This window comes from Triplophysa rosa, linkage group LG25 (assembly GCF_024868665.1).
Source record: "Triplophysa rosa linkage group LG25, Trosa_1v2, whole genome shotgun sequence".
NCBI classification, from domain to species: domain Eukaryota; kingdom Metazoa; phylum Chordata; class Actinopteri; order Cypriniformes; family Nemacheilidae; genus Triplophysa; species Triplophysa rosa.
The window spans coordinates 17,044,311-17,072,066 of NC_079914.1; the positions used below are offsets into that span (position 1 = coordinate 17,044,311).

At 40.5% G+C, this 27,756-nt stretch overlaps 4 protein-coding genes across 9 annotated transcripts in view; 2 read left to right on the top strand and 2 right to left on the bottom strand.

The window, feature by feature from the left end:
* Positions 1–3,240, bottom strand: part of ampd2a (adenosine monophosphate deaminase 2a) — a 15,339-nt gene extending 12,099 nt beyond the window's left edge. For 2 of the 4 annotated variants that reach the window (XM_057325718.1, XM_057325715.1), the window contains exons 1-2: positions 1,962–2,051; positions 320–422 (exon numbers count right to left, since the gene is read on the bottom strand). In XM_057325718.1, the coding sequence (XP_057181701.1) occupies positions 320–322 (3 nt within the window). In that variant the 5' untranslated portion in view covers positions 323–422; positions 1,962–2,051. Of the gene's footprint in view, positions 1–319; positions 423–1,961; positions 2,052–3,046 lie in introns of those variants that run through there. The other 2 variants (XM_057325717.1, XM_057325716.1) reach the window with 2 other exon arrangements.
* A 511-nt stretch (positions 3,241–3,751) lies between these two features.
* LOC130548743 (gastrula zinc finger protein XlCGF8.2DB) lies at positions 3,752–6,614 on the top strand. The gene is made up of 3 exons (XM_057325723.1): positions 3,752–4,055; positions 4,931–5,068; positions 5,168–6,614. Exons 2-3 carry the CDS (start codon positions 4,984–4,986, stop codon positions 6,247–6,249), a joined length of 1,167 nt encoding a protein of 388 aa, XP_057181706.1. The 5' UTR covers positions 3,752–4,055; positions 4,931–4,983; the 3' UTR covers positions 6,250–6,614.
* A 1,338-nt stretch (positions 6,615–7,952) lies between these two features.
* On the bottom strand, positions 7,953–16,313 carry strip1 (striatin interacting protein 1). 3 transcript variants are annotated; one of them, XM_057326042.1, is made up of 21 exons: positions 16,011–16,313; positions 14,557–14,626; positions 14,058–14,132; positions 13,071–13,205; positions 12,866–12,986; positions 12,714–12,782; positions 12,527–12,633; positions 12,310–12,437; positions 11,591–11,773; positions 11,273–11,493; positions 11,131–11,196; positions 10,987–11,050; positions 10,830–10,901; positions 10,672–10,746; positions 10,488–10,585; positions 9,960–10,086; positions 9,392–9,492; positions 9,245–9,311; positions 9,053–9,157; positions 8,691–8,895; positions 7,953–8,543 (listed from the first exon to the last, which is right to left on the bottom strand). In XM_057326042.1, exons 1-21 carry the CDS (start codon positions 16,107–16,109, stop codon positions 8,293–8,295), a joined length of 2,439 nt encoding a protein of 812 aa, XP_057182025.1. In that variant the 5' UTR covers positions 16,110–16,313; the 3' UTR covers positions 7,953–8,292. The 3 variants fall into 3 exon arrangements, with proteins under 3 accessions (XP_057182025.1, XP_057182022.1, XP_057182024.1); XM_057326039.1 differs by lacking the exon at positions 16,011–16,313 and adding an exon at positions 15,465–15,605 and having other exon boundaries at positions 7,954–8,543; XM_057326041.1 differs by lacking the exon at positions 16,011–16,313 and adding an exon at positions 15,465–15,605 and having other exon boundaries at positions 7,955–8,540.
* A 610-nt stretch (positions 16,314–16,923) lies between these two features.
* Positions 16,924–27,752, top strand: LOC130548952 (myosin heavy chain, fast skeletal muscle). Its single transcript, XM_057326038.1, has 41 exons — positions 16,924–16,980; positions 17,279–17,332; positions 17,905–18,113; positions 18,209–18,352; positions 18,431–18,587; positions 18,738–18,765; positions 18,881–18,986; positions 19,075–19,167; positions 19,247–19,310; positions 19,392–19,490; positions 19,776–19,879; positions 19,991–20,129; positions 20,213–20,331; positions 20,416–20,565; positions 20,663–20,833; positions 20,920–21,226; positions 21,350–21,420; positions 21,509–21,596; positions 21,673–21,790; positions 22,098–22,221; positions 22,317–22,453; positions 22,528–22,783; positions 22,882–23,124; positions 23,210–23,386; positions 23,470–23,615; positions 23,688–23,778; positions 23,860–24,249; positions 24,324–24,450; positions 24,525–24,643; positions 24,729–24,925; positions 25,003–25,186; positions 25,276–25,441; positions 25,524–25,648; positions 25,756–26,064; positions 26,168–26,371; positions 26,465–26,590; positions 26,692–26,862; positions 27,007–27,111; positions 27,187–27,282; positions 27,374–27,505; positions 27,642–27,752. The coding sequence occupies exons 3-41, from the start codon at positions 17,913–17,915 to the stop codon at positions 27,660–27,662; spliced, it is 5,805 nt and encodes a 1,934-aa protein (XP_057182021.1). The 5' UTR covers positions 16,924–16,980; positions 17,279–17,332; positions 17,905–17,912; the 3' UTR covers positions 27,663–27,752.
* The last annotated feature ends 4 nt before the right edge of the window (positions 27,753–27,756 follow it).

Sequence of the window (27,756 nt, forward strand, 5' to 3'; positions counted from 1 at the left end):
AGAGAGAGAGAGAGAGACAGAGAGAGAGAGAGACAGAGAGAGAGAGAGAGAGCGAGAGATTATTAAGAAGAAATCATACTGTTCTATAGCCCTTATCAAACATGTAGAGAGTGAAAGTCAGCTGTACATAAACACACACACCTGCACATGACACAACAACAATTAGTGTCAGTAAGAGATGACACACACGTATGTAAATACACAATAAATATACAACGGCATCAGTGTGATAGATGAGGTTTCTGGTGCGCGGTGTGTGTGTGTGTGTGTGTGTGCGTGTGTGTTGGGACGGTCGGCTTCACTCTGGTTTGGGTCGTACCATGATCCAGATAGTGGTGGGGTTAAGATGAACCAATGGAACGCTGGGAAAAGCAGCCACTGGAATTCATGGGAACTGGGACAAACTGATGTTTATAACCTGACTGTTGTAACACACACACACACACACACACGCACACACACACACACACACACACACACGCACACAGCTGAAGAGTAGGAGAATGTCATGGATGTGAGTATTATGGGGTTGATCTCTGTCCTGAAACTCAGAATCAACGGTCATCTCTAACAGACGTGATGCACGCGTTTACTCTTCAGCAGCTGCACACAGTGGATAAGATCGAGTGTGGCTCTCTCTGTGGCTACACACACGTGTGTTATCATGTGTTGTGTGTTTACAGACGTCATCTCTTCAGTACTTCATGAGCACACTCACTTCCTACAAAACCTTATGTTTCATTCATGTATTTGTGTGCTCAAGATGAAAGGTGAAAACAGGACCACCCAAACCACACGCTGACCTGTTTTACACGAGAAACACACGCAAGTAAACCATCGATTGTGCAACCATTATTACACATAAATAATGACAAAACAAACATTTGGGAAATACACACAACAATATTTATAGAGCAAATTCTTCTTAAGATATTCTTCATTTGGTATTCTTCAAATCTTAAATAAATAAATAAATATATATATAACAGATACAATGAATATAAATGATCAATTCTATTTAAAAAAGTATTAAATGTTTATAATTAAATGTATCAATATTTATAAAGCACATATAATTTATTCTAAAATATTTCATTCCTTTGTTTATGTTTGTGTTATATTTTTAGAATAAATTATATATGCTTTATAAATTTTGATACATTTAATTATTTAATACATTTTTATATAGAATGTATAATTTAGATTCATTATATTTGTATTATACATATATATTTATGACTATATATTTTTATAACAACACAATATTTTAATACGTATTCTTATGTATTTGTCTCATATTTTTAGAATAAATGATATATGCTTTCTAAATATTGATACATGTAATCATAAACATTTAATAAATATTTACATTTCTAAAGCAAACATTTAAAACATTTTATATAAAATATAAGACAAATACATAAGAATGCGTATTAATATATTGTATTGTTATAAAAATAAATAGTCATAAATATATACAGTATATAATAACAAACAAAGAATATATATGATAAGTTCTATATAAAAAAGTATTAAATGTTCATAATTAAATATTTATAAAGCATATATAATTTATTCTAAAAATATAAGACAAACATATAAAAAAAGGAATTAAATATTTTATTGTTATAAAAAATATATTTATATATTGCACATTTTATTGGGGCAATCACACATTTACATTAAAGTGGTTATAAATTCAAAAGATAGAAAATGAAAAAACTATTTTACTAAACTAAAATATTTCTAAAAAAAGATAAAAACGTGTAAGTGTTCAGCACATTTGATTAGACAAAACACGCACACGCACACGCACACGCACACGCACACGCACACGCACACACAAACTCTTCTAGTGTGGAGCTGTGGTGTGTTACTGCACTGATCTGATGTTCACACACACCCCACCCGTCTCTCGCTCTCTCTGTCTGTCTCTCTGTGTCTGTCTGTGGTCCACTCACCGGGGCTGGTGGCGCTCTGTAAACTGCCTCTCTTGCGGGGTTTAGTTTTGGTTTTGCTCTGCGCTGGAGCTGCGCTGGACTCCATGCTGCTGACTGCACACGGGACGGATGGAGAGAGAGAGAGAGAGAGAGAGAGAGAGAGAGAGAGAGAGAGAGAGAGAGAGACAGAGCTAGCAGAGACTACCAGCAAAGCAGGAAAATATAAGAGGCGGAGGCGGAGCTTGGGGATGTCTTAGCGCAGTGGTGGGGGCGTGGCCTGTGAGGGAATGACAAGGCTCTGAGGGGAGGGGCAGAGGATTCCCCACATCAGACACTCTGATGTGTTGCTGCGGCAACCATGCAGCAAAATGACATCACTGAGAGTGTATGAAATGTCTTGGCATACTTCTGCACTACTACTGAAGTATGCATACTGTGTGCAGATAAAAGCGCAACACGTCATAACTCTTGAATAAACGCGAACGTACAACATCACTGACTGACACACAACGACACCATAAATATAACATCATGACAAAATAATGCTTAAAAAAGAAAGAAGTGACAGCTGATGTCATCAGATCTGCTGTCAGGACTTTACACTGTCCTACACTTTGGTTAAACATTCACCTCATCCGGGTCAAAGGTCACTCACATCTACACAAACTCATGGCTTATAGTTATTCTACATGATAACACAAAACATGAAGAAAGTGCAGTCATGTATCATTGTGTATCACTGTGTGATGTCTTGTGTTGTTGTGTAGTGTTGTACAGTGCAGCGTTGCATCATGTACTGTATCGTGTTATATTATCGTTGTGTTGCGTGTACGGCACGGTTCAATATTGTTGTATGCATATGTTTCATGTCAAATCCCTTAAGCATGGTTTTAATGCAAATAACACCAAAAAACGTGATATAAGCTACATCTATAGAAAAACTGCGGTTATACAAATGGTGAGCTATACACAAAAAAACTACACAAGTAACGGTTTACTATAGTAAAACCACGGGTAATTATATATATATATATATATCATAAATGACATTACTGGTCTGTGTGTGTGTGTGTGTACATATATTCAGTGTTGTTTTTTAAACTCACTCATGTTTGTCGATTGTGAGTCGTTCTGCTGATGAAGATGATGATGATGAAAACGATGCTTTATATGAATATGATTGATTTCGTGTTTCACATCAGTCGATGACGTTTCTCTGTAAACACAAACATCAGAGACTTTATAACGTCTGTGAATGAAAAACACGTCTGATTGTGTCTCGATTCGGTTCGTTTGAGTTTTCTAGGAACTTTGATGAACTTCAGCAGAAACAATGGAGTCATTTAAAGGGACCGCAACACACTTAAAAAACGTCACGAAATCACCAGACCCGCCTTTTAACTGACATGAAAGTAAAATATTCGTAGAAAAAAAAAAAATTTTTTTTTAGAGATGTAAAGATACATATTTAATATGTTTTTACCTTCTTTAATGGAATGAATTACCGTCTCATCAGCAGTAGATGTCGCTGTTCATCCACAATCTGATAACGGGACATTGGCTTCCGCTGAAAGAAAATGCAAATAAAGTTTCAAGTCTTCATAAATCCTTTTTTATTATTAGCTATACCCACTAAATTACATCATTACAACACCACATTTTACAGATATATATGTCAGATAAAAAATAACACAATACAATCAATGCAGACAAACGCCTTGTTTTTGGTTATAAACGAAAAAAAGCATTCATTTTTGCTTTTATATATTATTTGTTTATAACTGGAGTTAGATTACTTTAACTACCTTTGTAAAGCTTCAAATAGTGAAGCACACTTCGAAGGGTACTCGAGATGATCACTTCCGAATGGAACGCACCCCAGTTGACGTCGCGAGAGTGGGCGTGGCTACCTCGAAATCCCGTCTTCCGGTCTGTCAGCTAAACCGCACAATAACATTTCAACGTGATGAGGCAGTTATATTTGTTTATCATAACAAACACATCGATTCGCAGTACATGACGTTTAACTGCAGTTAGTGGACGCGTGGATTGACACAAATTCATATTAGACGCGATTATAAATGAAGGACAATAACAATGAACAGTGACTGACAGGTAAGACCCCAAACTCTACATATTTTGACCAATTACTCTAAACTGTGACGGAAATGTACACATGGGTAAAATTGCCCTTAATAGCATAGAATGCCATTCCATCTTTCATTTTACCCACAAAAAAAAACGTGGTATGCTTGAGTATTTACTATAGTAAACCGTAAAATATCAATATACTCTAATGTTTACTATGGTATGCTTCAAAACACTAAAGTATACTTCTACAGTTGACCAATTCACTATACTACAGCATACTGTGGTATACATTAATATAGTATACCCCCAGCTAGCACACGTACACGTCTGCTAAAGATCTGGAGAACATCTGCTGTGTAAAAACATCTGCTAAACATCTTAGAAAGAGCTGTTGTACATCCATTCTGAATCATAAACATCTTAGAGGCCTCTCCTAGATGTATATATGACATCTGACGTCTCAGACGTATTGCAGATGAGCAAACAATCAAAAAAATACGTCTTGCAGATGTAAATGCAGACGTCTCCCAGATGTACACTTTTAAAAATAAAGGTTGTTCACAGCGATGCCATAGAAGAACCATTTTTGGTTCCGCAAAGAGGCATTCAGCAAAAGGTTATTTAAAGAACCATCTCTATCTTACTTTTTTATCATCTGAAGAACCTTTTGTGAAACAGAAAGGTTCTTCAGATGTTAAAGGTTCTTTGTGGAACCAAAAGGTTCTTCTATGGCATCAAAGAACCGTTTGAAGCACCTTTTTTTAAGCGTGTATGTGTGCTATCAAATACTGAAGTAATACTGCAGTATTTCCCAGATTAAATGTGTTCACATGTTAATGAGGAAGGCAGATAAATGTACAATTGCTGTGTCAATTTACCTTTTGATTTTGGCAAATCAGATTCCCATAAATATTGAAGTCGAGATGTGCATCCAAAGATACAACCGAAATCTATGAGCAAAGAGTTTGTTAAAGAGGAGAACATGAGCGAACCAGAACCCTTCAGAATAAAACATGAAGACACCGAGGAACAAAGAGGTTTGTGTTGTCATTATTGATTTTTGCAATTCATGTTTATTTAAGTCACACGCGTCTCTCTTGAATTTAACATTTGATAATTTCACGTGTTCAATTTAGACCTGCTGGAGTTGAACGAGGACAACGCAGAACTGGATGAAGTGGAGGAGAAACATCATTTCATAACCGGAGAAGCAGCTTTTATTTTCTCTCGGCATAGAAATAATTCATCGCAAAACACAATTTCGAGTACGGAAGCCAAACCGCACACATGTGGTCACTGCGGGAAGAGTTTCAAAAATAAACATCATCTTACAAGACACGCGAGTATTCACACCGGAGTGAAACCGCACGCGTGCCCTCAGTGCGGACGGACGTTCGCTCGCACCGAAAGCCTCATGAGGCATCTAACAACCCACGACGGGCAGAAGCCGCACGCGTGCCACCAATGCGGAAAGAGTTTCACGCGTCCTGAAAACCTCAAGAGACATTCGCTGCTCCACACCGAGAAGAAACCTCACGATGAAGTGAAGACGCAAGCGTGCCCCGAGTGCGGAAAACGATTCAAACATCCCCAAAACCTGAAGAGACATTTGAGGATCCACAGCGGCCTGAGACCGCACACGTGTCACGAGTGTGGAAAGAAGTTCATGGACACGGAAAAGCTGAAGGTTCACATGAGGGTCCACACCAGGGAGAAACCCTTCGCGTGTTCCCACTGCGGACGGAGATTCATGCATGCCAGCAGTCTCAAAGATCACCTGAACTCGCACTCGGCGGAAAACCCGTTTACCTGCGAGGAGTGCGGTAAACATTTCGTTTCGGCATCAGGGTTGAAGCGACACCTGCAGATTCACGCCGACGAGAAGCCTTACGTGTGCTTGGCGTGTGGAAAGAGTTTTGCGCGGCTCGACTGTTTGCAGAAGCATCAGGACAGACACACCGGCGTCAAAGCTCACGTGTGTTTCCACTGCGGGAAAGGGTTTACCACCGTCAGTCAACTGAAAGACCACGAGAAGATTCACAGCGCAGAGAGACCGTACAAGTGTTCACAGTGCGACGGGAGGTTCGCTCGGACGACGACCCTGAAAACGCACGAGAAAGTACACGCTCGAAACAAACCCTTTCACTGCTCTACGTGTGGGAGGGGCTTCAATAAATCAAGAAATCTACTGAAACATGCGAGAAAGCGTCACAGTTGACCGTCTTCGTCATATGTCGGATTTCTTTGTGAATTATTTATTTGTCGTAGACGTAAAGGCACTGATGTGTAGTGTCTTTTGTTGCACATATTGCTTCTATTGTTTTCCCCTACTTTGTAAGTCTCTTTGGATAAAAGCGTCTGCTAAATGACTAAATGTAAATGTAGTGTACATTAAAGAAACATTTGGGGAAAAATTTAAATTCATGTTTGTATGTGACCCTTTATGCAGTGAAACACAAAAGAAGATATTTTGAGAGTGTCTCGGTGGCTTTGTGTTCATACAATGGAAGTCAATGGAGGTCAGTGTTGTTTGGTCATCAACATTCTTCAAAATGTCTTCTTTTTGTTCTGCTGTAGATAAAATGAAATTTGTAATTTAATCAAAACATTTTTGGGGTGTACTGTCCCTTTAACTTCCATGAAACGTAAAATCCTGACTTACGACCACTTGGAGGACACGCATTTTATTTAAAACACTTCTCACCACTCAACAAAAATAAACCTGCTAAAAAGATCCTTTACATCGATGCCACTTTAGAAACCTTTTCCCACTACAAAGATTTTGTGAAATTGAGGTTCTTCGAAACGTTAAAGGTTCTTTATGGAACCAATCAGTGTTTATAAACGATATTAACATTTAGTTTTTTATTAAACACTGAACTACCTTTCAAAACTGTTTAAAAAAGCGACCCTGAAGGTAACCTAGATCAGAATCTCAAAACATTAGCCTCATAAATGAATGTATTTTACTTGAAGTGTTCGCGAGTTAAACGTTTCTCACCTCAGAGAAGCTCCTGTCAGTCAAACTCTGAGCGCGTGCCTCTCCTGTCAGTCAAACTGTGAACGCGCGACGTTGCTGTCAAACGGATTCCTCAGTGATTGTCTCGCGCCATATGCTTTATTCATAAAAGCTGAAATAACATTAATTACAGTTTATTTAAGTGAAATATTGGCAGTTGTAAGCAGCATTTATGTGGCACTAAACGGACTGTTTCTTACGCGCATAAAAAAACGTTTAGCTGTGACGTGGGCTGCCTGCGTTTCAGCGTTTAAAAAATACTTCAGTATATTTAGGGGTAACGTTAAAGTAAAACTAAGGTGTTTATAAACAACGCTGGCATTCATTCACCTTTACATAGCTAACACGTATTCACAACGTGAAATTATGAAAATACACTGCAAAAAAAATACTTTCTTGTTTTCCAGTACAAACGTTTTCTTGATGAGCAAAATGACCTAAGAAAATAAGACTTGTTTTTAGACAAAAAAATAAGAAATTTCAGTGAATTTGTGCTTAAGACAAGCAAAAAAATCTGCCAATGCGGTAAAAAAACATAATCTTGAAATAAGGTTTACATTTTTCTTGGTCGCTATATTCAAGATTATTTTTCTTACCGCATTGGCAAATTTTTTTGCTTGTCTTAAGCACAATTTTTTTTGTCTAAAAACAAGTCTTATTTTCTTAGGTCATTTTGCTCATCAAGAAAATGCATCCTGATTCAAATTTTTTTAGAACATTTGTACTGTAAAACAAGACAAAAATACTAAGTAAGAAAGTCATTTTTTGCAGTGTAATATTTGCAGTTCGTTGCCCTTTCTACTTCTCTCACTAATGCCGTTTTAATTTACTATAAAAGAAACTTTAATGTGTGTCAAACATCTTGGCAACCTCACCTTATTTTGACTTTCAATGGCAAGAAAGATAAAAAAAATGAGGGTCCAGAGGGAAGAGTCAATGTATTGTGTTATAAAGCCTTCCAGTGATAAAAGCACAAAGCACTTCAGGATAAATACAGTCTTTTACAATAACATCAGGTTTAATATTCAGATATAGATGATCAATAAAACAACCATTAAAAATGACCTCATTGCACATCTGGCTAACACACTTTCCTTTGCTAAGAGTAAAAACCGTGTTTACCACAGATGTGCCAGTATATATATATTACACAAACACACACAGGTAATGGTCCCTGTTGTTGGACTATAAAGCATAGTGTCGTTTGAAGATTTTAGTCATCCAGGAATGGAGCTGCAGACCTCACTGTAGAAGCTCCTCCCAAGAAATGGGTTTGGAAAAGACCTCACGTTCCAGCCAAAGGTCATAGTTCATTTGGAAGTCTTCAGGTAGGTCGATCCGTTGGCCCAGGACACTCTGGAGGCAGTTGTCCACCGGCAGGAACTCGGGATGGCTCTGGTTCTTTTCATAACGGCGACTGTTGAAGCGCTCAATGTTGGCGCGTAGGGCGCATTCTTCTGCCTGGAAGTCCCACGGACGGGCATCCAGGTCTGCTATCAGAGACACGCGGCAGGCACGATTACCTCACCCCTCACGCACATTCAAACAAATTGTGCAGACGAATTGTTCAATTTGAAGTATATCAAAAACAACTGCTGTCAGTTTATTGCCATAATCAAGTCGAGTGTCCGTTTACTCACCGTTTCCGTAAGCCCAGTCGTCATTGAGACGATGACGCACTTTCTGGTATATCGCTGACATGGTCTTCATGTTGCTCTTCCTCCACTGCCGCCCCAGATACTTGGTTTGAACTTTAAGCAGTTTGAGCACGTAGAGCTGCATCATGGCCTGCTTGACCTTCAGCGCCCTCTTCAGGATGGGAGCGGATTTAAACACCACCAACATCTAGAAACGTAACGGAGCAACATGTCAAAATTTCAGATATGCAACAATAGATGAATATAAAGGTCAATCCCTCGAGGGACATGGATTTATTTGAAATTATTTGAATAACGTCTCCGTCTACTCCAATTAGACCTCGACTCGATGTATGGTGTCTTACCATAGTCCTGGAGTGTTTCCATTTAGTGAGTTTATTGAGGATGCGCAGCAGGTTGATGCAGGAGAATAAATTCCTCCAGCAGAACTGATTGTTATCGCCAGCTTCCTGTTAGCAAAACACACAATCGCACATCGCTCTAAATGACGCCCAGAGGATCGTCAGTCTTATATGTGTGCGTGTGATAATTCTCACCAGACTCTCAGCTGTGAGTTCAGGAAGCTCGTGCACGACGCAGTGTGGGAAATCCAAAACCGAGATGCTGTCAGGAGACACACTGCATAAGTACCCAAAATGCATTGGTATAAATAACACGTTAAGAGAGGCGGACTGATGACTCACCCGTTTTTGGCGGTGATGTAAGACATGATGTTCTGGTTGAAGAACTTCAGGATGAGTGGAATACAGTTGGCGAACACCAGATGCTGAGCCATGTACTCAAACTATAGCAGAAATTACACGTCAAAAAACACGTAAACATGCTTACGAACCAGGGTTATTATAGTTTACTAAAACTATTTAAACATTTATGTTCATTGAAAACTAAAATTTTATTTGAAAAACCTCAAACTAAATGAAATTTAGAAGGCACTAAAACGTTACTGAAAATAAACTAAACTAAAAAAAGTAAATAACAATTTATAAATATAAAAAAACACATAACAGTGTTTTTTATGTAAATCAAAAAAATTTACATTATAAATAAATCATTGAATTTTATAATAAATAAAGTAATAAATCCCAATTACTAAAATAACTTTGACATGCAGAAGAAGTGTGTTTATTTGGCCGAATGTGTTTTCAGAATGTTTGATAAATTAATAAAGTTTAAAATTTAGGCCAATTTGCAATTATTATGATATAAAAAAACTGTGTCTGTGTTATAGTACTTATATAAACGTGTGTGTACCTGATAGACGTGATTGAGTTTGAAGTGTTTCAGCAGCAGCAGGAGTATGGCCGAAATGGCTTTGACGATGATTTCTTTATGTCGATTCACATCAACGCCCAACTTCATACTCTGAAGAACTGTGGTACTAGAATGAGATATCAGATGCATATTATATATATTTATAACCTGCAGGATATTTTTAATGAAACCGGCTCACTGTAACCATGGCAACCCAGTGGAGCAGCGCCGGTGGGAGTTTGTGTTGGGATCTGCAGCTGACTCACCGTTATAGGTTCACTAGACCAGTTCTGACGGATTCAGTGAGTGAATCAGATTCAACTGGACTGCCAACTCGTTCAATTCAACGAATGAATCGTTTCACAAAAACTTTTTCAAGTCTGTGACCTCCCGATCACTGTTGTTATCCCTCATATAGTCATCAGTATGCACTGACCATTAGCACTGCTAGCGTCATGCTTCAACAATTTTTTGGAGTATAAAGCCATTAACCATGCATGCGTGTGTGTGTGTGTGTGCGCGGCTTACGGCATTTCTTCAGGCAGCACATCTGCCAGTATGTTGATGGAGTCAGTCTTGGCTTTAGACGTGGGTGCAGCAGCCAATAGGATCTTGAGGAGAGCGATCTGAAACACAAACACACGCAGGCCTGTCGGTATGAACACAGCTCATATAGCGTGTGATGACTGCATTTACTGCATGCATCTCTCACCATGTACTGTGGTAAACTGGGTAAAATACCCTGGTACAGGAGCTCCGTGGCACACAACTCCAACTCCTCTTCACCCTGAACACACACGCACACACAGATGGATGCTGTAGTAATGACATCACGAGACTCTGTAGCTTCATCTGTGATTGGTTACTCACTCCAGACAGAGGCGTCTTCTGATATTCTTCTTCTTTAGCGATCTGAACCTCAGCGATGGACACATACTTGTGCTGAAACAACACAACATTGTTCTACCGCGGTAATGATTGTTGCGTGACCAGAGCATAGGAAATAATTGTGATGTCGCTTTTTCACCTGTTTGAGCGTTTTGATGCTTTCGTGAATCGGTCTGGGCAAACCGACAACTGTATCTGTGTCGCTACAACACAAACAAGCACAAACATAAATCACCGGTGCTCACAAGAACACCTAAACCACTTACAGTGAGAACACACTCACTTTCCCAGAGTGTAACCGATGAATTTGCTTCTACTGGACTCCAGAAAGTTCTCGATGTCCTTTTCCCTGCCAGAAAGAAAACAGAGGTCGACAATCTCGAACCACAAAAGACCTGTTAAAGTGATGACATCACCGCATCTACCTGACTTTAGGAGCCCAGGGCAGACCCTTGGGAAAACAGACCCTCTCCGAGGGGGGGTGGGGGACGGGCGGCGGCATGACCTCATCACGCTCCAGGGGAAATGGCTCCGCCTCCATAGAGTTGTCGTTATCGTCGTTTTCCTCATCGTCCTCGCGAGCGTCGTCCGCCTTGTACGGGTCTTTCTCGTTGAACGCGTCCAGATTGTCTTGTTTTATAAGAGCCTGCAGAGAAGAAAGAGACATAAAACTGATGAAACACTCTCTGAACTGTTTAAAACGCCTTCAAAATTGACGTAAACATATTAGATGTGGTGACGACCTTGTGTTCTCTCCTGGCACGTCTCTGCTGTTGTTCGATGAGATCAGATGCAGACGCCGGTGGCGACGCGGCTCTCATTCTCCTCACTACACGGATGCTGTCCTCCGGCAGCGGAGGCAAACCCAGCGCCAAACGTTTGCTCACCTTACTGCTCTGCAACTGCTCGAACCCTCCAAAAGTGAACTAAACACAAAAGAAAAGTCATCCGAGTAATAAAATATTTTAGAATAAACTTTCACTGGTAATATATCTTCACTGGTCTGTTCCTATGTTCTGGTCAACTCTGTTACCCCCGTTATAAAACTGCACCAAACTAGTCAAAGCATAAAGAAAAAACATGTGACCTGCATGCAGTGCTGTCACTTTCTCTGGCAAAGCCTAAACTCTCTTCTCTCGTAATTAGCATGAAATGTTCAGGACACACCATTAGTAGACTCATTCTTCGTCAAATCTGTTATTGTGATATTGCAATTAGTCTCTCGTTTCACATAATATGACGAAACTCTATACAATTCTGTTTTTAGACATGCCATGTGGTCTCTGGTTTAAGGTTGCACATGAAGCTAAAGCCAAAAATGGTGGGAAATGTCAACCCTGTTATAGTCAACACAGTTAGTGATTTAAGCGTTATCTTCCGAATAGATATTTTAAATCATGCAGGATTAAATTCTGATCATTTAAAGTGTGTTTTACGAGTATAAAAACTTCATCATTCTCACCAGGACGGTCTTCCAGAGCAACAGCAGAACTTTCTTCATGGGGAAATGAGGGGCGTGACCGCTGCAGAACTTGGTCACCATGCCAAACAGCATGACTGAGACGGGCTCGTGGTTATAGAGAGGAGAACCTGGGATCATTTGTTGAAAACACACACGATTAAACCGGACCTGGACAGCCAACATTTACACTTTCCAACACTTGTCTGATCTCACTGACCGAGTTCAGATTTGAAGGTTTCTCTGATGCTTCTCCACTCTGGAGTGTCTGTGGGTTCCTCGCGCTGGATGGTTTCCACCATCAGGTACATGATGTTCAACAACACCCTAAAACCACAAATGCACCGGGTTTGTTGGACATTTCCTAGTAAAGACGAGTTGGGCTATGCAGGTGTGTGTTCGTGTACCTGAGGTCGGTGCTGTCGGCCAGAGAGATGGCAGGTTTCCTGACGGCACTGCTGCATGCAGCACTATTCCTAAAACACAAAACATTCATTATTTTGTGAATTATTTCAGGCGTGTCTGTTATTGAGGATGGTCTGTATGCGCTTCGTCTCACTCGATCTCCATATTGAGCAGCTCCACCAGGGCAGTGAAAGCTCCAACATCCAACAGCAGAAAGATGTTATACCTCATCCAGTGCTGCACCTCCGGCTCAGAGCTACACTCGCCAAACGTCCCTGAAACACCAAACGCCACCATCACAACTCAAAGACTGCATGGGTTTTAAAGAAATACAAAGAGAAGGACGTCTTGTGCCAGACCTTGTGCCATGTACAGAATGGCTCTGGCGACTTTTAGGCGTCGTTCTCTGCCGATGACGTCCAGCCCGTCCAGCAGACGCATGGCATGAGCTCTGTGCTGAGCCGTGTCCACCTCGGTCCATTTCTTACTGGGCACTGCCAAAACACAGCAGAAAACACTTGCGTTTTGAGTTCAATTGGAAACATTATGTTTCTAGTGAGGGACAGAAGTATTAGCGCAGAAATATCAGACTTTCAAACAAAACCTTTATTAAACAGATTGGGTGCCAGGGGTGCGAATCGTCACTTGTCTCACGATTCAATTCGACTACGATTATCATGTCAACGATTCAATTCGATATCACGATGCATCCCGATGCTTTGCATCCTCAATTTTCAATATTACAGCAGAAGTATGTCTCCCGCACACTTCACTGTTTGTTTTAATTGCATTGATGCAGTAATCGTTTTATACTCATCGTGTCCTATTGGGCACTCCAAATCAAAGTTACACAAACGTTTCACATTTAAAGGGTTACTTCACCCAAAAATCTGTCATCATTTCCTCACCTTCGAGTTGTTCCAAATCTGTATAAATGTCTTTGTTCTGATGAACACAGAGAAAGATATTTGGAAGAATGCTTATAACCAAACAGATTTTGCCCGCATTGACTCCCATAGTAGGAAAAATACTTTATACATTTCTTTGTTCTGTTGAACACAAAAGAAGATATTTTGAAGAATGTAGGACAGAAAACAGTTCAGGGGCACTTTTGACTACCATTGTATTTTTTCCTACTATGGGAGTCAATGGGGGGCAAAATCTGTCTTGTTACAAGCGTTCTTCCAAATATCTTTCTCTGTGTTCATCAGAACAAAGACATTTATACACATTTGTAACAACTCGAAGGTGAGGAAATGATGACAGAATTTTCATTTTTGGCCGGAGTGTCCCTTTAAAATATGAATATAAAAAGACAAAACAGCAGAAGTGAGATCAGTACTTACTGTGAGTGTGAAAATCTTCCTCAAAGCATTTTCTGTTGAGCAGAAACTCTGGACCTTCGGTGTAACTGTACAACTCTACACGACACGAACACAAAGAATGCGTTAATACGGTCTCCAGTAGTCTTCGTTTCGTTCATTTAATGTGATGTAGCAACTGATCTCTGAGAGTTTAGTCAGGATTATAAATGTGCACGAAAGGTTCAGAGTTTGAAGTTCACGTCAAGTCTACAAGTCTCTTTCCATTTCAAAATAAACCGTCCACTTTTATAGGTCCAATCAGAAGGGGAGGAGTTAACAGATATTCAATCTGACATCATCACAGAAAAACCACCACTCCAGAGCAGAAGCACATGATCAGACTATCAGTGAAGATTACAAAGTCAAAAATAAATTTGTATATCGACTGGCATAAATTGTTCACCACAAAACTAATAACGTGCGATAGCAAAGTAAACGGGGTACATTTTGAGTTCAAGGGGACGGAATTAGTTTCTCTCACCTGAGAGTTCACAGCTCCATTTATCAGCATCTGAATATTCAAACTCCAGATCAGGAGCTTCTGATAAACCCTGAAACACACACAAATCAACAACACACCAATAAATACATCACAATCTGCAAACAGAGAGTCTTAACAATATATATATATATATATACAGATACAGACCGATCTCATACATAAACACACACTTACGGTCATCACAAGGTTAGTATGGTATCATACGGCACAGCTTTGGGTAAATGTCAGTAAACATGGTGCGGTTCACATATACATGACAACAAATCTGTGTAATATTCATGTGTGTGTATCAGTCTGAGCTTTAGAGCCACATAAAAACATACTACAGTAAACTCTAGAATTTACTACAACTTCAGTATTTACTACAGTAAACTGAAGTGAAATTCATGGTAACACTTTACTTAACGCATATATGTATGATGCTTTATAAAAGTAGTTTTAATGCATTAATTATGCTTTCTAATGCACCTTCTAATGCATTGTAGAGTCTCATGAATAAGTGTAATTACAGGTAATGTTATCACACTTATCAATTCATTGTTACACTTTACATTTTTAATTTGGTTATTATTCTTTACAACAACATTTAATGTATTACCACACATATTATGAACAATTATAATGCATCATGCCCTTTATAACGCAATATAAATAAAGGCTTCAAGTAAAGTGTTACCAAATTCACGACTATACTATACAACAGTAAATACTGACATGTGGGTACTCATAAAACAAAGATTGTTAGTTTTTTTGTTGATAATACTGTTAAGATAATATGTTTGTAAATAAACTTCACGTTATGTTTATGCTAACCGCCGCTGAAACTCGCGTTAAATCTACAGACACGCGATATGAAAGTGACATAAACGCGCTCGCTCGAGCGTCACCTCAGAATCTTTCCTCTGGTTTCTGGTGAATTCTCCTCTCATTTTATTCGGCAGCATTTGATTCGGCTTCTGTTTGTTATTAGCACATACATCGACACCATCCATCTTCACTTCCGGCTCTCGCTCTCACTTCTCGCGATATCACGCTTCCGTTTGCACGCGCATCGCGGCTCGTGTCGTCACGTCTTATGATTTTACACGCTAAAGGTTTGCACGGAGGACCAATGAACTGCTCTTTTTTTTTAATAAGAGTTATTTAAAACCGTGCGCGTGTAATTCAACTAGTATTTATGAAACATTTGTTAATATTTTATTTAAGAAGATTATACATACATTATTACACATTCAGCCTACATTTATGCATTTGGCAGACGCTTTTATTCAAAGCGACTTAAAGTACTTTCGGTCCATGCATGTCTTTTTGGAAATATGTGCGTTTCCTGGGATCAAACACACAATATATAGGCTACACATTATTTACATCTACCTACAACATTTAAAGGGACAGTTCATCCCAAAATACAAATTCTGTCATTATTTACTCACCTTCCAGTTGTTGCAAATCTGTGTAAATCTCTTAGTTCTGACGAACACGGAGAAAGATATTTGGACGAATGCTTGTAACCAAACCGTTTTTGCTACCATAGTGAGAAAAACGACAATGGTAGTCAAAGGTGTCCCAGAACTGTTTACTTTCCTGCATTTTTCAAAAAAATCTTCGTGTTCAAGAGAACAAGCAATTTTCCCACTATGGTAGTCAATGAAGACAGAATTTTCATCTTCGGGTGAACTGTTCCTTTAAACAAAAGCATAACTTTATAACGCTAGTTATGTTAGTCAAGCTCAATGGCAGAGAAATTAAAGGCATAAATAAGGAACTGCTCTTCATTATAAAAAAGTTTAATGCTTCTATTTGTGGATTTGGGCACATGCAGAAAGATCAAAGTTCATAAAAACACATACCTTTCCATTTTTGGCATGCATGATACATGTTCCAGTGACCCAAGAGATCTCCCCCACAGCTGCACTCCAAAGTATCAAAAAGACCTTGGAAACTATGTGACCGATTAAGAATCTGAAACCACAGACATTCGGAGAGAGAGAGAGAGAGAAAGAAAGAAAGAGAGAGAGAGACTTGAAGAAAGATAGTGCTTCATTCATCAAACAAAACTATTAATACTCATTGATTTATTCCTTCATTTATGAGTCATTCATTGTTGTCATTTCTGAGTCCAAATTCAAACAGTTTGAAATGTCTATGGTTCACAAAAATGACATTCTCGAGAGAACAAACGCATCTGTGCAGGATTAGGTTTCCAGTAAAGTCCAGAAGATGAAAACACATGACGTTATTGACTAATAAAGGTCTATAAATGGGAAATGCCAGGTGTCACAACCATTCAAAGCAAATCCACATGACCTAATCGAGCCGGCGGATTCTGCTGAGTTCACACAAGCATCTCTATAAAAGCATCAGTCTTCCTTCGCCACAAGATCGGACAGGGACCCATTCACGGCAAGATAATTTACCTTACCTGCATCTCTTATACACTATAATATACTACTTACATTACATTACACTATCTACATTATACTGTTTTATTGTATCATGTCGTTTCATTTTGTTTTACTCTGTATTATCCTATATTATAGTATACCATGTTATTTTATACTAATCTATGTTGCACTATGCCATATTATACAACGTTATATTGTACTATGCTATATTATGTTATACTATATTATATTGAGTAATGAATGATGCAAAGTGTGCAGTACTTCATAAAAATGACTGTATGTGTTTGTAACTATAGCAGGCATTTTCAAGACTCTGACCTTGATTTCTCTGAACTGAGGCTTTGAGAAAGGTAAAAACAAACAAACATTTATTAAATCAACAAACACGCCCAAATTTGATTTGTGTCATTTCATAGTCTTAAAGTCCCTGTGAACCGGAAGTTGCGATCGTTTTAACTTCCGTATTCTGACACATTTCCGAGTGAAAAGGAATTTCAAAGGAGTAAATTTGTGGGCGTGGCTTGCGTTTTTCACTGCGAATTGATTGGATGTGTAAAAACAGATGTTGCAATGAAACTGGCAGCAGACTGACAGTTGAAGGGGAGGAGTTAACAGATGCTCCACCCAAGCCATCTAATTTACGTCATTTGAGATGGAGAGTCATTTCAGGGCGGAAGTGCATTTTCAGATTTTAACTGACGATTATGAGGGTACATGAACTTTAAAAAGAGAATGACCCACATTAATAAACTATTTACTATAAACGCTGCAATATTTCATGAAAAAATAAGAATTGTTATTTTTAATTTCACTGGGACTTTAATGACTTTAATTCTAAAATGATGAATGTAAGTTTGTTGCATTTCAAAGAACAGAATCATAAGGCACACATTTTTTTTTGGATCGATTTCACAATCAACAGAAGGCATCATGGGAGATGGTGAAATGGAGTGCTTTGGCCCGGCGGCCGTTTACCTCCGGAAGCCAGAAAGGGAGAGGATCGAGGCTCAGAACACTCCGTTCGATGCTAAAACGGCATATTTTGTTACTGAGCCCGATAACATGTACCTTAAGGGGACACTTGTTAGTAAAGACGGTGGCAAAGCTACAGTCAAAACTCTGTGTGGAAAGGTATGACGATACACTAACTCGCTTTACATGCTTCATAGTTTAATATTCTGATATGTACAGCGTCGCCCATCCACCTAACCAATCTTGCACTTTAGACGCTGACAGTTAAAGAAGATGAAATCTTTCCCATGAATCCTCCCAAGTTTGATAAGATTGAAGACATGGCCATGATGACCCATCTCAATGAGCCTGCCGTGCTGTATAACCTCAAAGAGCGTTACGCAGCGTGGATGATCTACGTACGTACAACTTAAGTGCTTGAATTGATGGTGAGAGAGATGTTGAGCTGTAACACTGGACCGTCGTCTCTGTTTCAGACCTACTCAGGTTTATTCTGCGCCACTGTCAACCCCTACAAGTGGCTGCCGGTGTACGACACAGTTGTCGTGAATGGTTACAGGGGCAAAAAGAGAATTGAAGCCCCGCCCCACATCTTCTCCATCTCTGACAACGCCTATCAGTTCATGCTCACAGGTCAGCGACATAAAAATAACCTAAAAATAAACTGACCCTGTTAACTTACTTAACGTATTTCTTGATATCGTTGGACATAACTACTAAATAAAACATGTTTCATCATAATGTAATAACTTCCCCACCTCCCTACTTAACACATTTTCTCAGATCGTGAGAACCAGTCGGTCCTAATTACGTGAGTTCATTCGATTTCTTCTGAAAATCATTTACAATTCATGACAAACCATAATTGACTGTATTCTGTTCTGTATAAGAGACCGTGTCGTTATTTTTATGTGTTTACAAAACAGCGGAGAATCCGGTGCGGGAAAGACCGTCAACACCAAACGTGTCATCCAGTACTTCGCGACAATCGCCGTGTCTGGACCGAAAAAGGCAGAACCTGGAAAAATGCAGGTCAGAAAAAACACAATAGAATAAAAGTTACAGGCACGATTTAAGTGACAACCATTCAACATGATTAAATTACATGTGTGTCCACCAGGGGTCGCTGGAGGATCAAATCATCGCAGCTAACCCCCTGCTGGAGGCTTACGGTAATGCCAAGACCGTGAGGAACGACAACTCGTCTCGTTTTGTAAGTTGATGCGATCAGATACCTTTAAGAGTTTCGCCGTACCTTCACGAACAGTTTTGACCCGGTCGAATCTCTTCAGGGTAAATTCATCAGGATTCACTTTGCCACCACTGGAAAACTGGCCTCGGCTGATATTGAAACTTGTGAGTCGCACTGTTTTAAAACAAAAACATGTTTTATAGTCAAACAAACATGAATTTTGAAGCCAACGTTCTCTTGTAAAGATCTGCTGGAAAAGTCAAGAGTCACGTTCCAGCTGTCTGCTGAGAGGAGCTATCACATCTTCTACCAGCTCATGACCGGACACAAACCAGAGCTGCTCGGTGAGAAATCTACAGCAGTGTGTGTGTTTCATAAAACACGACGTCTAATGCTGTGTTCACACCAAACGTGAATCAAGAGATTTGAGTAGATTACATACAAAGTCAACGCAAAGACGCAAATAGACGCGAACTCGTGGCAGGCGATGCGAAAGTTGAAAATATTTGTCAGCTCACGTAACTCACACGATAAATAACGAACTTTTCCCACTAGTTATAAATTTGCATTTGGTGTGAACCCAGCGTTAGAGCAGCAGTGTTAACGTAGTGACTGTGAATTCTTTCCAGAGGCCCTGCTCATCACCACCAACCCTTATGACTATCACATGATCAGTCAGGGTGAAATCACTGTCAAGAGCATCGATGACGTGGAGGAGTTCATCGCCACTGATGTACGTACGCAACACCATTGTTTTTATTTATAATATACCGTACGTTTGAGTGTACTTGATGGCCTCTCTTTGCTCTCAAACGTTGTATTCATTTTGTCCGACAAAAAATAGACCGCCATTGACATTCTGGGCTTCACCGCTGAAGAGAAAATAGGCATCTACAAGTTCACAGGTGCTGTGATGCATCATGGCAACATGAAGTTCAAGCAGAAGCAGAGAGAGGAGCAGGCTGAACCTGACGGCAATGAGGGTGAGATGAAGTCTTCACACTCTTCATTTCATCATACAAACATGCACAAACATTCATTTACTGTCCATTATCTGCTTCTTTAGTGGCCGATAAAATCGCCTACCTCCTGGGCCTGAACTCGGCGGACATGCTGAAAGCTTTGTGCTATCCCAGAGTGAAGGTCGGAAATGAGTATGTGACCAAAGGCCAAACCGTTCCACAGGTGACAACTAACACAGTCGATGACTATAAAAGAGAAAAAGTACCTAAAACATAAAATTCATGAAGGACAATCACTGTTTCTCAGGTGAATAATGCAGTCTCAGCTCTCTGCAAGTCAATCTATGAGAAAATGTTCTTGTGGATGGTCGTCCGTATCAATGAGATGTTGGACACCAGGCAGCCCAGACAGTTCTTCATTGGTGTGCTGGACATTGCCGGATTTGAGATCTTTGATGTAAGCATCAATTGTTAACATATAAGCATCCGAATATAAGTGTTGGAGTTGGGAGAACTTGAGAATGTGAGAACTTGAGCTTGTGTTGAAATGTCAGTACAACAGCCTGGAGCAGCTCTGCATCAACTTCACAAACGAGAAACTGCAACAGTTCTTCAATCACCACATGTTTGTGCTGGAGCAAGAGGAGTACAAGAAAGAAGGCATCGAGTGGGCGTTCATTGACTTTGGGATGGACTTAGCTGCCTGCATTGAGCTTATTGAGAAGGTAAGGAATGAAGCAAATATTAAAACGACTTACAAAGTGAAGTTTCCATTTTGCTTTTTACTTGAGCTTGAATGTTTCTCCACCAGCCAATGGGCATCTTCTCCATCCTTGAAGAGGAGTGCATGTTTCCCAAAGCCACAGACACCAGTTTCAAAAACAAGCTTTACGATCAACATCTTGGCAAAACTGCAGCTTTCCAGAAGCCCAAACCTGCCAAAGGCAAAGCTGAGGCTCACTTCGCTCTGGTGCACTATGCAGGCACTGTCGACTACAACATTACTGGCTGGTTGGACAAGAACAAAGATCCACTGAACGATTCTGTTGTGCAACTCTATCAGAAGTCATCAGTCAAACTTTTGTCGTTTCTGTATGTCGCTCATGCAGGGAGTGAAGGTAGATTATATATATATTGTCAGAGTTCCTTAAGCTTCAGGGGAGGTCAAAATATATGCACTCAATCAAATGTATTCCTATAATAAATCAACCTTTAATGAGCAGTACCGTAATGTTACACAGAGTCTGGAGGTGGAAAGAAGGGGGGAAAGAAGAAGGGAGGCTCCTTCCAAACCGTGTCTGCGATGTTTAGGGTATGAGGATGATATCTCTTGGTGAGAGTGAAGTTCATGACGATTAAAACCAACCTTTTAAAGACTAATGATGTGAACAATATTACAGGAGAACTTAGGCAAGCTGATGACGAACCTGAGGAGCACTCATCCTCACTTCGTACGCTGCTTGATTCCAAACGAGTCCAAGACTCCAGGTAAACGCGACTCCTGAGTCAAACGGGCCTCAGAAGTTAACATCAAACCATGATGTCATTTCTATTTTATTTTCAGGCCTGATGGAGAACTTCCTGGTCATCCACCAGCTGAGGTGTAATGGTGTGCTGGAGGGTATTAGAATCTGCAGAAAGGGTTTCCCCAGCAGAATCCTCTACGCTGACTTCAAGCAGAGGTATTCATTGTACATAGGGATTACAATCACACAGACAGATCATTTTATAGTAAGTAATACTAATATACAATGTGGCACACACTGGCACTATGAAGTCTGATTACAAACGTACACATTTTTTTTAATAATTACATCTCTTAGTTCTGGTACTACTACACATATAAAGCTGCTTTGCAAGAATGCAAAATTGCGGACAGTGCTTCTGATTCTGTGGCCACAAAGCCATGTTGTTAAGTAATCACAGTGTAATACACATTGCTTAAACAAATGCCAGTGCAAAAGACTGTTTTAAAACTTTGATTTTCAGATACAAAGTATTAAACGCCAGCGTTATCCCAGAGGGACAGTTCATTGACAACAAGAAAGCTTCAGAGAAACTCTTGGGCTCCATTGATGTTGACCACACCCAGTACAAGTTTGGACACACCAAAGTATGTGATAAATGTTTATTTGAAGTATAAATCAATTTAGGTATACAAAGATAGAAACAACCGGTTTGTCCATCCTTTGTGTTGTGGGATTGTAGGTGTTCTTCAAAGCTGGTCTGCTGGGTACCCTTGAGGAGATGAGAGATGAGAAACTATCACAGCTGGTTACCATGACTCAGGCTTTGTGCCGAGGATTCCTCATGAGAAGAGAGTTTGTCAAAATGATGGAGAGGAGGTACAGTCTAGACGTACAATTTCACTTTTACGACACAATTGCTGAATCACCTAATTTGCTGAAATTCCAAACAGAGAATCAGTTTATACCATCCAATACAACATCCGCTCATTCATGAATGTGAAACACTGGCCATGGATGAAGCTGTACTTCAAGATCAAGCCTCTTCTGAAGAGTGCAGAGACAGAGAAAGAACTCTCCCAAATGAAGGAGAACTACGGAAAAATGAAGGAGGACCTGGAGAAGGCGCTCGCCAAAAAGAAGGAGATCGAGGAGAAAATGGTGTCACTCCTGCAGGAGAAAAATGACCTTCAACTTCAAGTAGCATCAGTGAGTATTACAGTTCTTGAGGCCAGACAATAGATATCAAAGGTGTAGCTTGAATAAAAAAACCTCAAGAAATTAACCTTGTCTATCTCACTGAACAGGAAACAGAGAATCTCTCTGATGCTGAGGAAAGATGTGAAGGTCTTATCAAAAGCAAGATCCAGCTCGAGGCCAAACTCAAAGAGACATCCGAAAGATTGGAAGACGAGGAGGAGATCAATGCTGAACTCACTGCTAAGAAGAGGAAACTGGAGGATGAATGCTCTGAGCTGAAGAAAGATATTGATGACCTGGAGCTCACCTTAGCCAAAGTGGAAAAGGAGAAACATGCAACTGAAAACAAGGTTGACATTATAATCACATATTTTATACATTATCTATTGTTCAGGCTCTTGAGAAGGAAACCACTGAACAAATGTTTGCATTTAGGTGAAAAACCTGACTGAGGAGATGGCCTCTCAGGATGACAGCATTGCCAAGCTGACCAAAGAGAAGAAAGCCCTGCAAGAGGCTCACCAACAGACCCTAGATGACCTGCAGGCAGAGGAAGACAAAGTCAACACTCTAACTAAAGCCAAGACAAAACTTGAGCAGCAAGTGGATGATGTAAGATGTTTGGCATTAGAATAAGCCCACGAGTCAATGACAGGAAGGTCTAATTGTTGTGTTTTGGGATTTTGTAACGTAAGCTTGAGGGTTCACTGGAGCAAGAGAAGAAGCTCCGTATGGACCTTGAAAGAGCCAAAAGGAAGCTTGAGGGTGACCTGAAACTGGCCCAGGAATCCATAATGGACCTGGAGAACGACAAACAACAATCAGATGAAAAGATCAAGAAGTGAGTAGAAGTAAGATATTTGTGCAATTTTAAACAAAATGCACATTTTACAAACCCCTAATGTTGAAACAGGAAGGACTTTGAGACAAGTCAACTACTCAGCAAGATTGAAGATGAACAGTCTATGGGGGCACAGCTTCAGAAGAAGATCAAAGAACTTCAGGTATTATCTTTTTTTAAAGACACTGAGAGAATTAACATTGCTACTGTAGTATCACAAGCTAAATGGATGTTTCAAAACTAGGCCCGTATTGAGGAGCTGGAGGAGGAAATTGAGGCCGAGCGAGCCGCTCGTGCCAAAGTGGAGAAGCAGAGAGCCGATCTCTCCAGGGAACTTGAGGAGATCAGCGAGAGGCTTGAGGAAGCTGGTGGTGCCACCATTGCCCAGATTGAGATGAATAAGAAGCGTGAAGTAGAATTACAGAAATTGCGTCGTGACCTGGAAGAGTCCACCTTGCAGCATGAGGCCACAGCAGCGGCTCTCCGGAAGAAGCAGGCAGACAGCGTGGCCGAGCTCGGAGAACAGATCGACAACCTTCAGCGAGTCAAGCAGAAGCTGGAGAAAGAGAAAAGCGAATACAAGATGGAGATTGATGATTTATCAAGCAACATGGAGGCCGTGGCTAAATCAAAGGTAAGCACTACTAGAATATCATTTAACAGAAATGCACACTTAAACAACATGAGTAAAACTTTGCACTTGGTTAGTCTAATTTGGAGAAGATGTGCCGAACCCTTGAAGACCAACTGAGTGAACTCAAGGCCAAGAATGATGAAAATGTTCGTCAGCTCAATGACACAAGTGCCCAGAAAGCAAGACTTTACACTGAGAATGGTTGGTGTACAAAAATAAAATATGTAGTAAATAAATTTGTCTGATAGAATTATTAACCCAAAGTGAATGGACAGGTGAATTTGCTCGCCAGCTGGAGGAGAAAGAAGCTCTTGTTTCTCAGCTCACAAGAGGAAAACAAGCTTTCACTCAGCAGATTGAAGAACTCAAGAGACACATTGAGGAGGAAGTTAAGGTACACACCACCCACAGTCAAATGCATTTCCATTTCTAGCAAACCAAGGAGAGTTCAATTGCAGTGAACAAATGTTTAATTTCAGGCCAAGAACGCTCTTGCCCATGGTGTCCAATCAGCCCGTCACGACTGTGATTTGCTCAGAGAGCAGTTTGAGGAGGAACAGGAGGCAAAAGCCGAACTTCAGCGTGGAATGTCCAAGGCCAACAGTGAGGTGGCTCAGTGGAGAACCAAATACGAAACTGATGCCATCCAGCGCACTGAGGAACTTGAGGAATCCAAGTACACAGTGCAACACATTTAAGTCAATACCTGAGCAATTTACTTTTGATAGGGCATAACACAATTTTACACAACAGGAAAAAGCTGGCCCAACGTCTCCAGGAGGCTGAAGAATCTATTGAGGCTGTGAACTCAAAGTGTGCTTCACTGGAAAAGACCAAACAGAGATTGCAGGGTGAAGTAGAAGATCTCATGATTGATGTGGAGAGAGCAAATGCATTGGCTACCAACCTGGACAAGAAACAGAGAAACTTTGACAAAGTAAAAAAATTAGTCATGTGCGAACTTAAACTTCGATCCATGAACTTTAATGATCCATTTAACTATCGTTGCATTTTTATCATTGTCAGGTTCTGGCAGAGTGGAAACAGAAGTATGAGGAAGGTCAGGCTGAGCTGGAAGGTGCTCAGAAAGAAGCTCGCTCCCTCAGCACTGAGCTTTTCAAGATGAAGAACTCCTATGAGGAAGCTCTCGACCAGCTGGAGACTCTGAAGAGAGAGAACAAGAATCTGCAACGTAAATGACACATTCATATTGTACATCAAGATTTAAAAAAGCAGCACTTAAACAATTTTGACAAATCTGTTTGTGTGTTTAGATGAGATTTCTGACCTGACTGAGCAGCTTGGAGAGACTGGAAAGTGCATTCATGAGTTAGAGAAGTCCAAGAAGATAGTGGAGTCTGAGAAAGCAGAGATCCAGACTGCACTGGAAGAAGCTGAAGTATGTTGCTTAGAGCTCACAAGACAATTACCCCGTACCTGAATCTATTACTTACACTTCAAATAAGTCTTCTACTGTGTAAATAAAACCCTACTACTGTCCATCAGGGCACACTGGAACATGAAGAGTCCAAGATTCTTCGTATCCAGCTGGAGCTGAACCAGGTCAAGGGTGAGATTGACAGGAAGCTTGCTGAGAAAGATGAGGAGATTGAACAGATCAAGAGGAACAGCCAACGAGTGATCGATACCATGCAGAGCACTCTGGACTCTGAGGTCAGGAGCAGAAACGATGCCCTGAGAGTCAAGAAGAAGATGGAGGGAGATCTCAATGAGATGGAGATTCAGCTAAGCTATGCAAATCGCCAGGCCGCCGAGGCCCAGAAACAGCTCAGGAACGTCCAAGGCCAACTCAAGGTTATCTTCTTTCTGTCAAAATCTGTTCACAAAATCTATAAATGTCTAAATTAGATTCAAAGCATGACAAAGTGTCTACAATAATATTGACACCCTGCAACAGGATGCCCAACTGCACCTTGATGAAGCCATCAGAGGACAAGAAGACATGAAGGAGCAGGTTGCCATGGTGGAGCGCAGGAATAACCTTATGCAAGCAGAGATCGAGGAGCTGAGAGCTGCACTGGAGCAAACCGAGAGAGGCCGTAAAGTGGCCGAGCAGGAGCTGTTGGACGCCAGTGAGCGTGTGGGACTCCTCCACTCTCAAGTACAAAAATCTATTTCAACACTAAACTTGACAACTTTAGTTTTAAGACAACAGCGAGGTAACATTCTGACTAACACTGTTGATGTCTCACAGAATACAAGTCTTATTAACACCAGGAAGAAGCTCGAGACGGATCTGGTCCAGATTCAAGGTGAGGTGGAGGATTCTGTCCAGGAGGCCAGAAATGCAGAGGAGAAAGCCAAGAAGGCCATCACTGATGTGAGTGCTTGCTATTTTATTCTTTCAATATTCTTCAAAACCTAACTTTAACGTGTCTACCTTTACAGGTTAGTTAATGTTACTTGACTTTGACATTTTAGGCTGCCATGATGGCTGAGGAACTGAAAAAGGAGCAGGACACCAGTGCTCATCTTGAGAGGATGAAAAAGAACACAGAGGTGACGGTCAAAGACCTGCAGCACCGTCTGGATGAGGCTGAGAGTCTGGCCATGAAAGGTGGAAAGAAACAGCTCCAGAAACTGGAGTCCAGGGTGGGTTTGAATCTTTAGGTGCTCAGAAGAACGGATTCTGCTGGCCATGGCAGACATGTTCTACAACATATGTCAGCACTCGTGTTGCTTGCGCAGTCTAATTACATGAAGAAAACTAACCGCATCATACCTGCTTTACTGAAGGTTCGTGAGTTGGAGGCTGAAGTTGAGTCTGAACAGAGACGTGGTGCTGACGCTGTTAAAGGAGTGCGCAAATACGAGAGGAGAGTGAAGGAGCTCATTTACCAGGTACTAACCATTCGAATCAAGAGACCGGACAAACATCAGTGCTAGATAGTGATTTAACTCATTTGACCTCTACAGACTGAAGAAGACAAGAAGAATGTGATCCGCCTGCAGGATCTGGTGGACAAACTGCAGCTGAAAGTGAAGGCCTACAAGCGTCAAGCTGAGGAAGCTGTGAGTCATAGTTCTATGTTAGAGCGACAGGTCTTCAGAGATGTTCGAAAGTTACTAATGACATTTATTTTTGAACAAAACCTCGTGACAGGAGGAGCAGGCCAACACTCACCTGTCCAGATACCGGAAGGTGCAGAATGAGCTGGAGGAATGTCAGGAGCGCGCTGACATCGCCGAATCCCAGGTCAACAAGCTGAGAGCCAAGAGCCGTGATGCTGGGAAGGTGAGCGCCACCTGATGGTACTGCTTTGAAAAAAAAACTGTAATAAATGCATAAATACATACACATTGTGGTCTAGAACGTGGAACCTCACTTTAAATAGATGAATGTGGTGAAATATATATTGTTTTTGTTTTAGGGAAAAGAATTAGCAGAGTAAGAGCTGGAGCATGGATCACAACAGAAGGCAATCATAAAATATGAATGACTTTTAACCAATAAACAGTTGATAAATAAACAGTGCAGTGCGCTTA

Bases quoted from the DNA above. Each gene is read 5' to 3' on its own strand.
- LOC130548743 (XM_057325723.1), top strand. From the start codon at position 4,984: ATGAGCAAAGAGTTTGTTAAAGAGGAGAACATGAGCGAACCAGAACCC. The intron at 5,069-5,167 runs GTTTGTGTTGTC...TGTTCAATTTAG, and splicing joins AGACACCGAGGAACAAAGAG to ACCTGCTGGAGTTGAACGAG.
- LOC130548952 (XM_057326038.1), top strand. From the start codon at position 17,913: ATGGGAGATGGTGAAATGGAGTGCTTTGGCCCGGCGGCCGTTTACCTC. The intron at 18,588-18,737 runs GTCAGCGACATA...ACATTTTCTCAG, and splicing joins CTATCAGTTCATGCTCACAG to ATCGTGAGAACCAGTCGGTC. The intron at 18,766-18,880 runs GTGAGTTCATTC...TTTACAAAACAG, and splicing joins AACCAGTCGGTCCTAATTAC to CGGAGAATCCGGTGCGGGAA.
- strip1 (XM_057326039.1), bottom strand. From the start codon at position 15,569: ATGGATGGTGTCGATGTATGTGCTAATAACAAACAGAAGCCGAATCAA. The intron at 12,987-13,070 runs GTCTGGCACAAG...TTGGTGTTTCAG, and splicing joins CATTCTGTACATGGCACAAG to GGACGTTTGGCGAGTGTAGC. The intron at 12,438-12,526 runs GTCAGTGAGATC...AAATGATCCCAG, and splicing joins AACCTTCAAATCTGAACTCG to GTTCTCCTCTCTATAACCAC.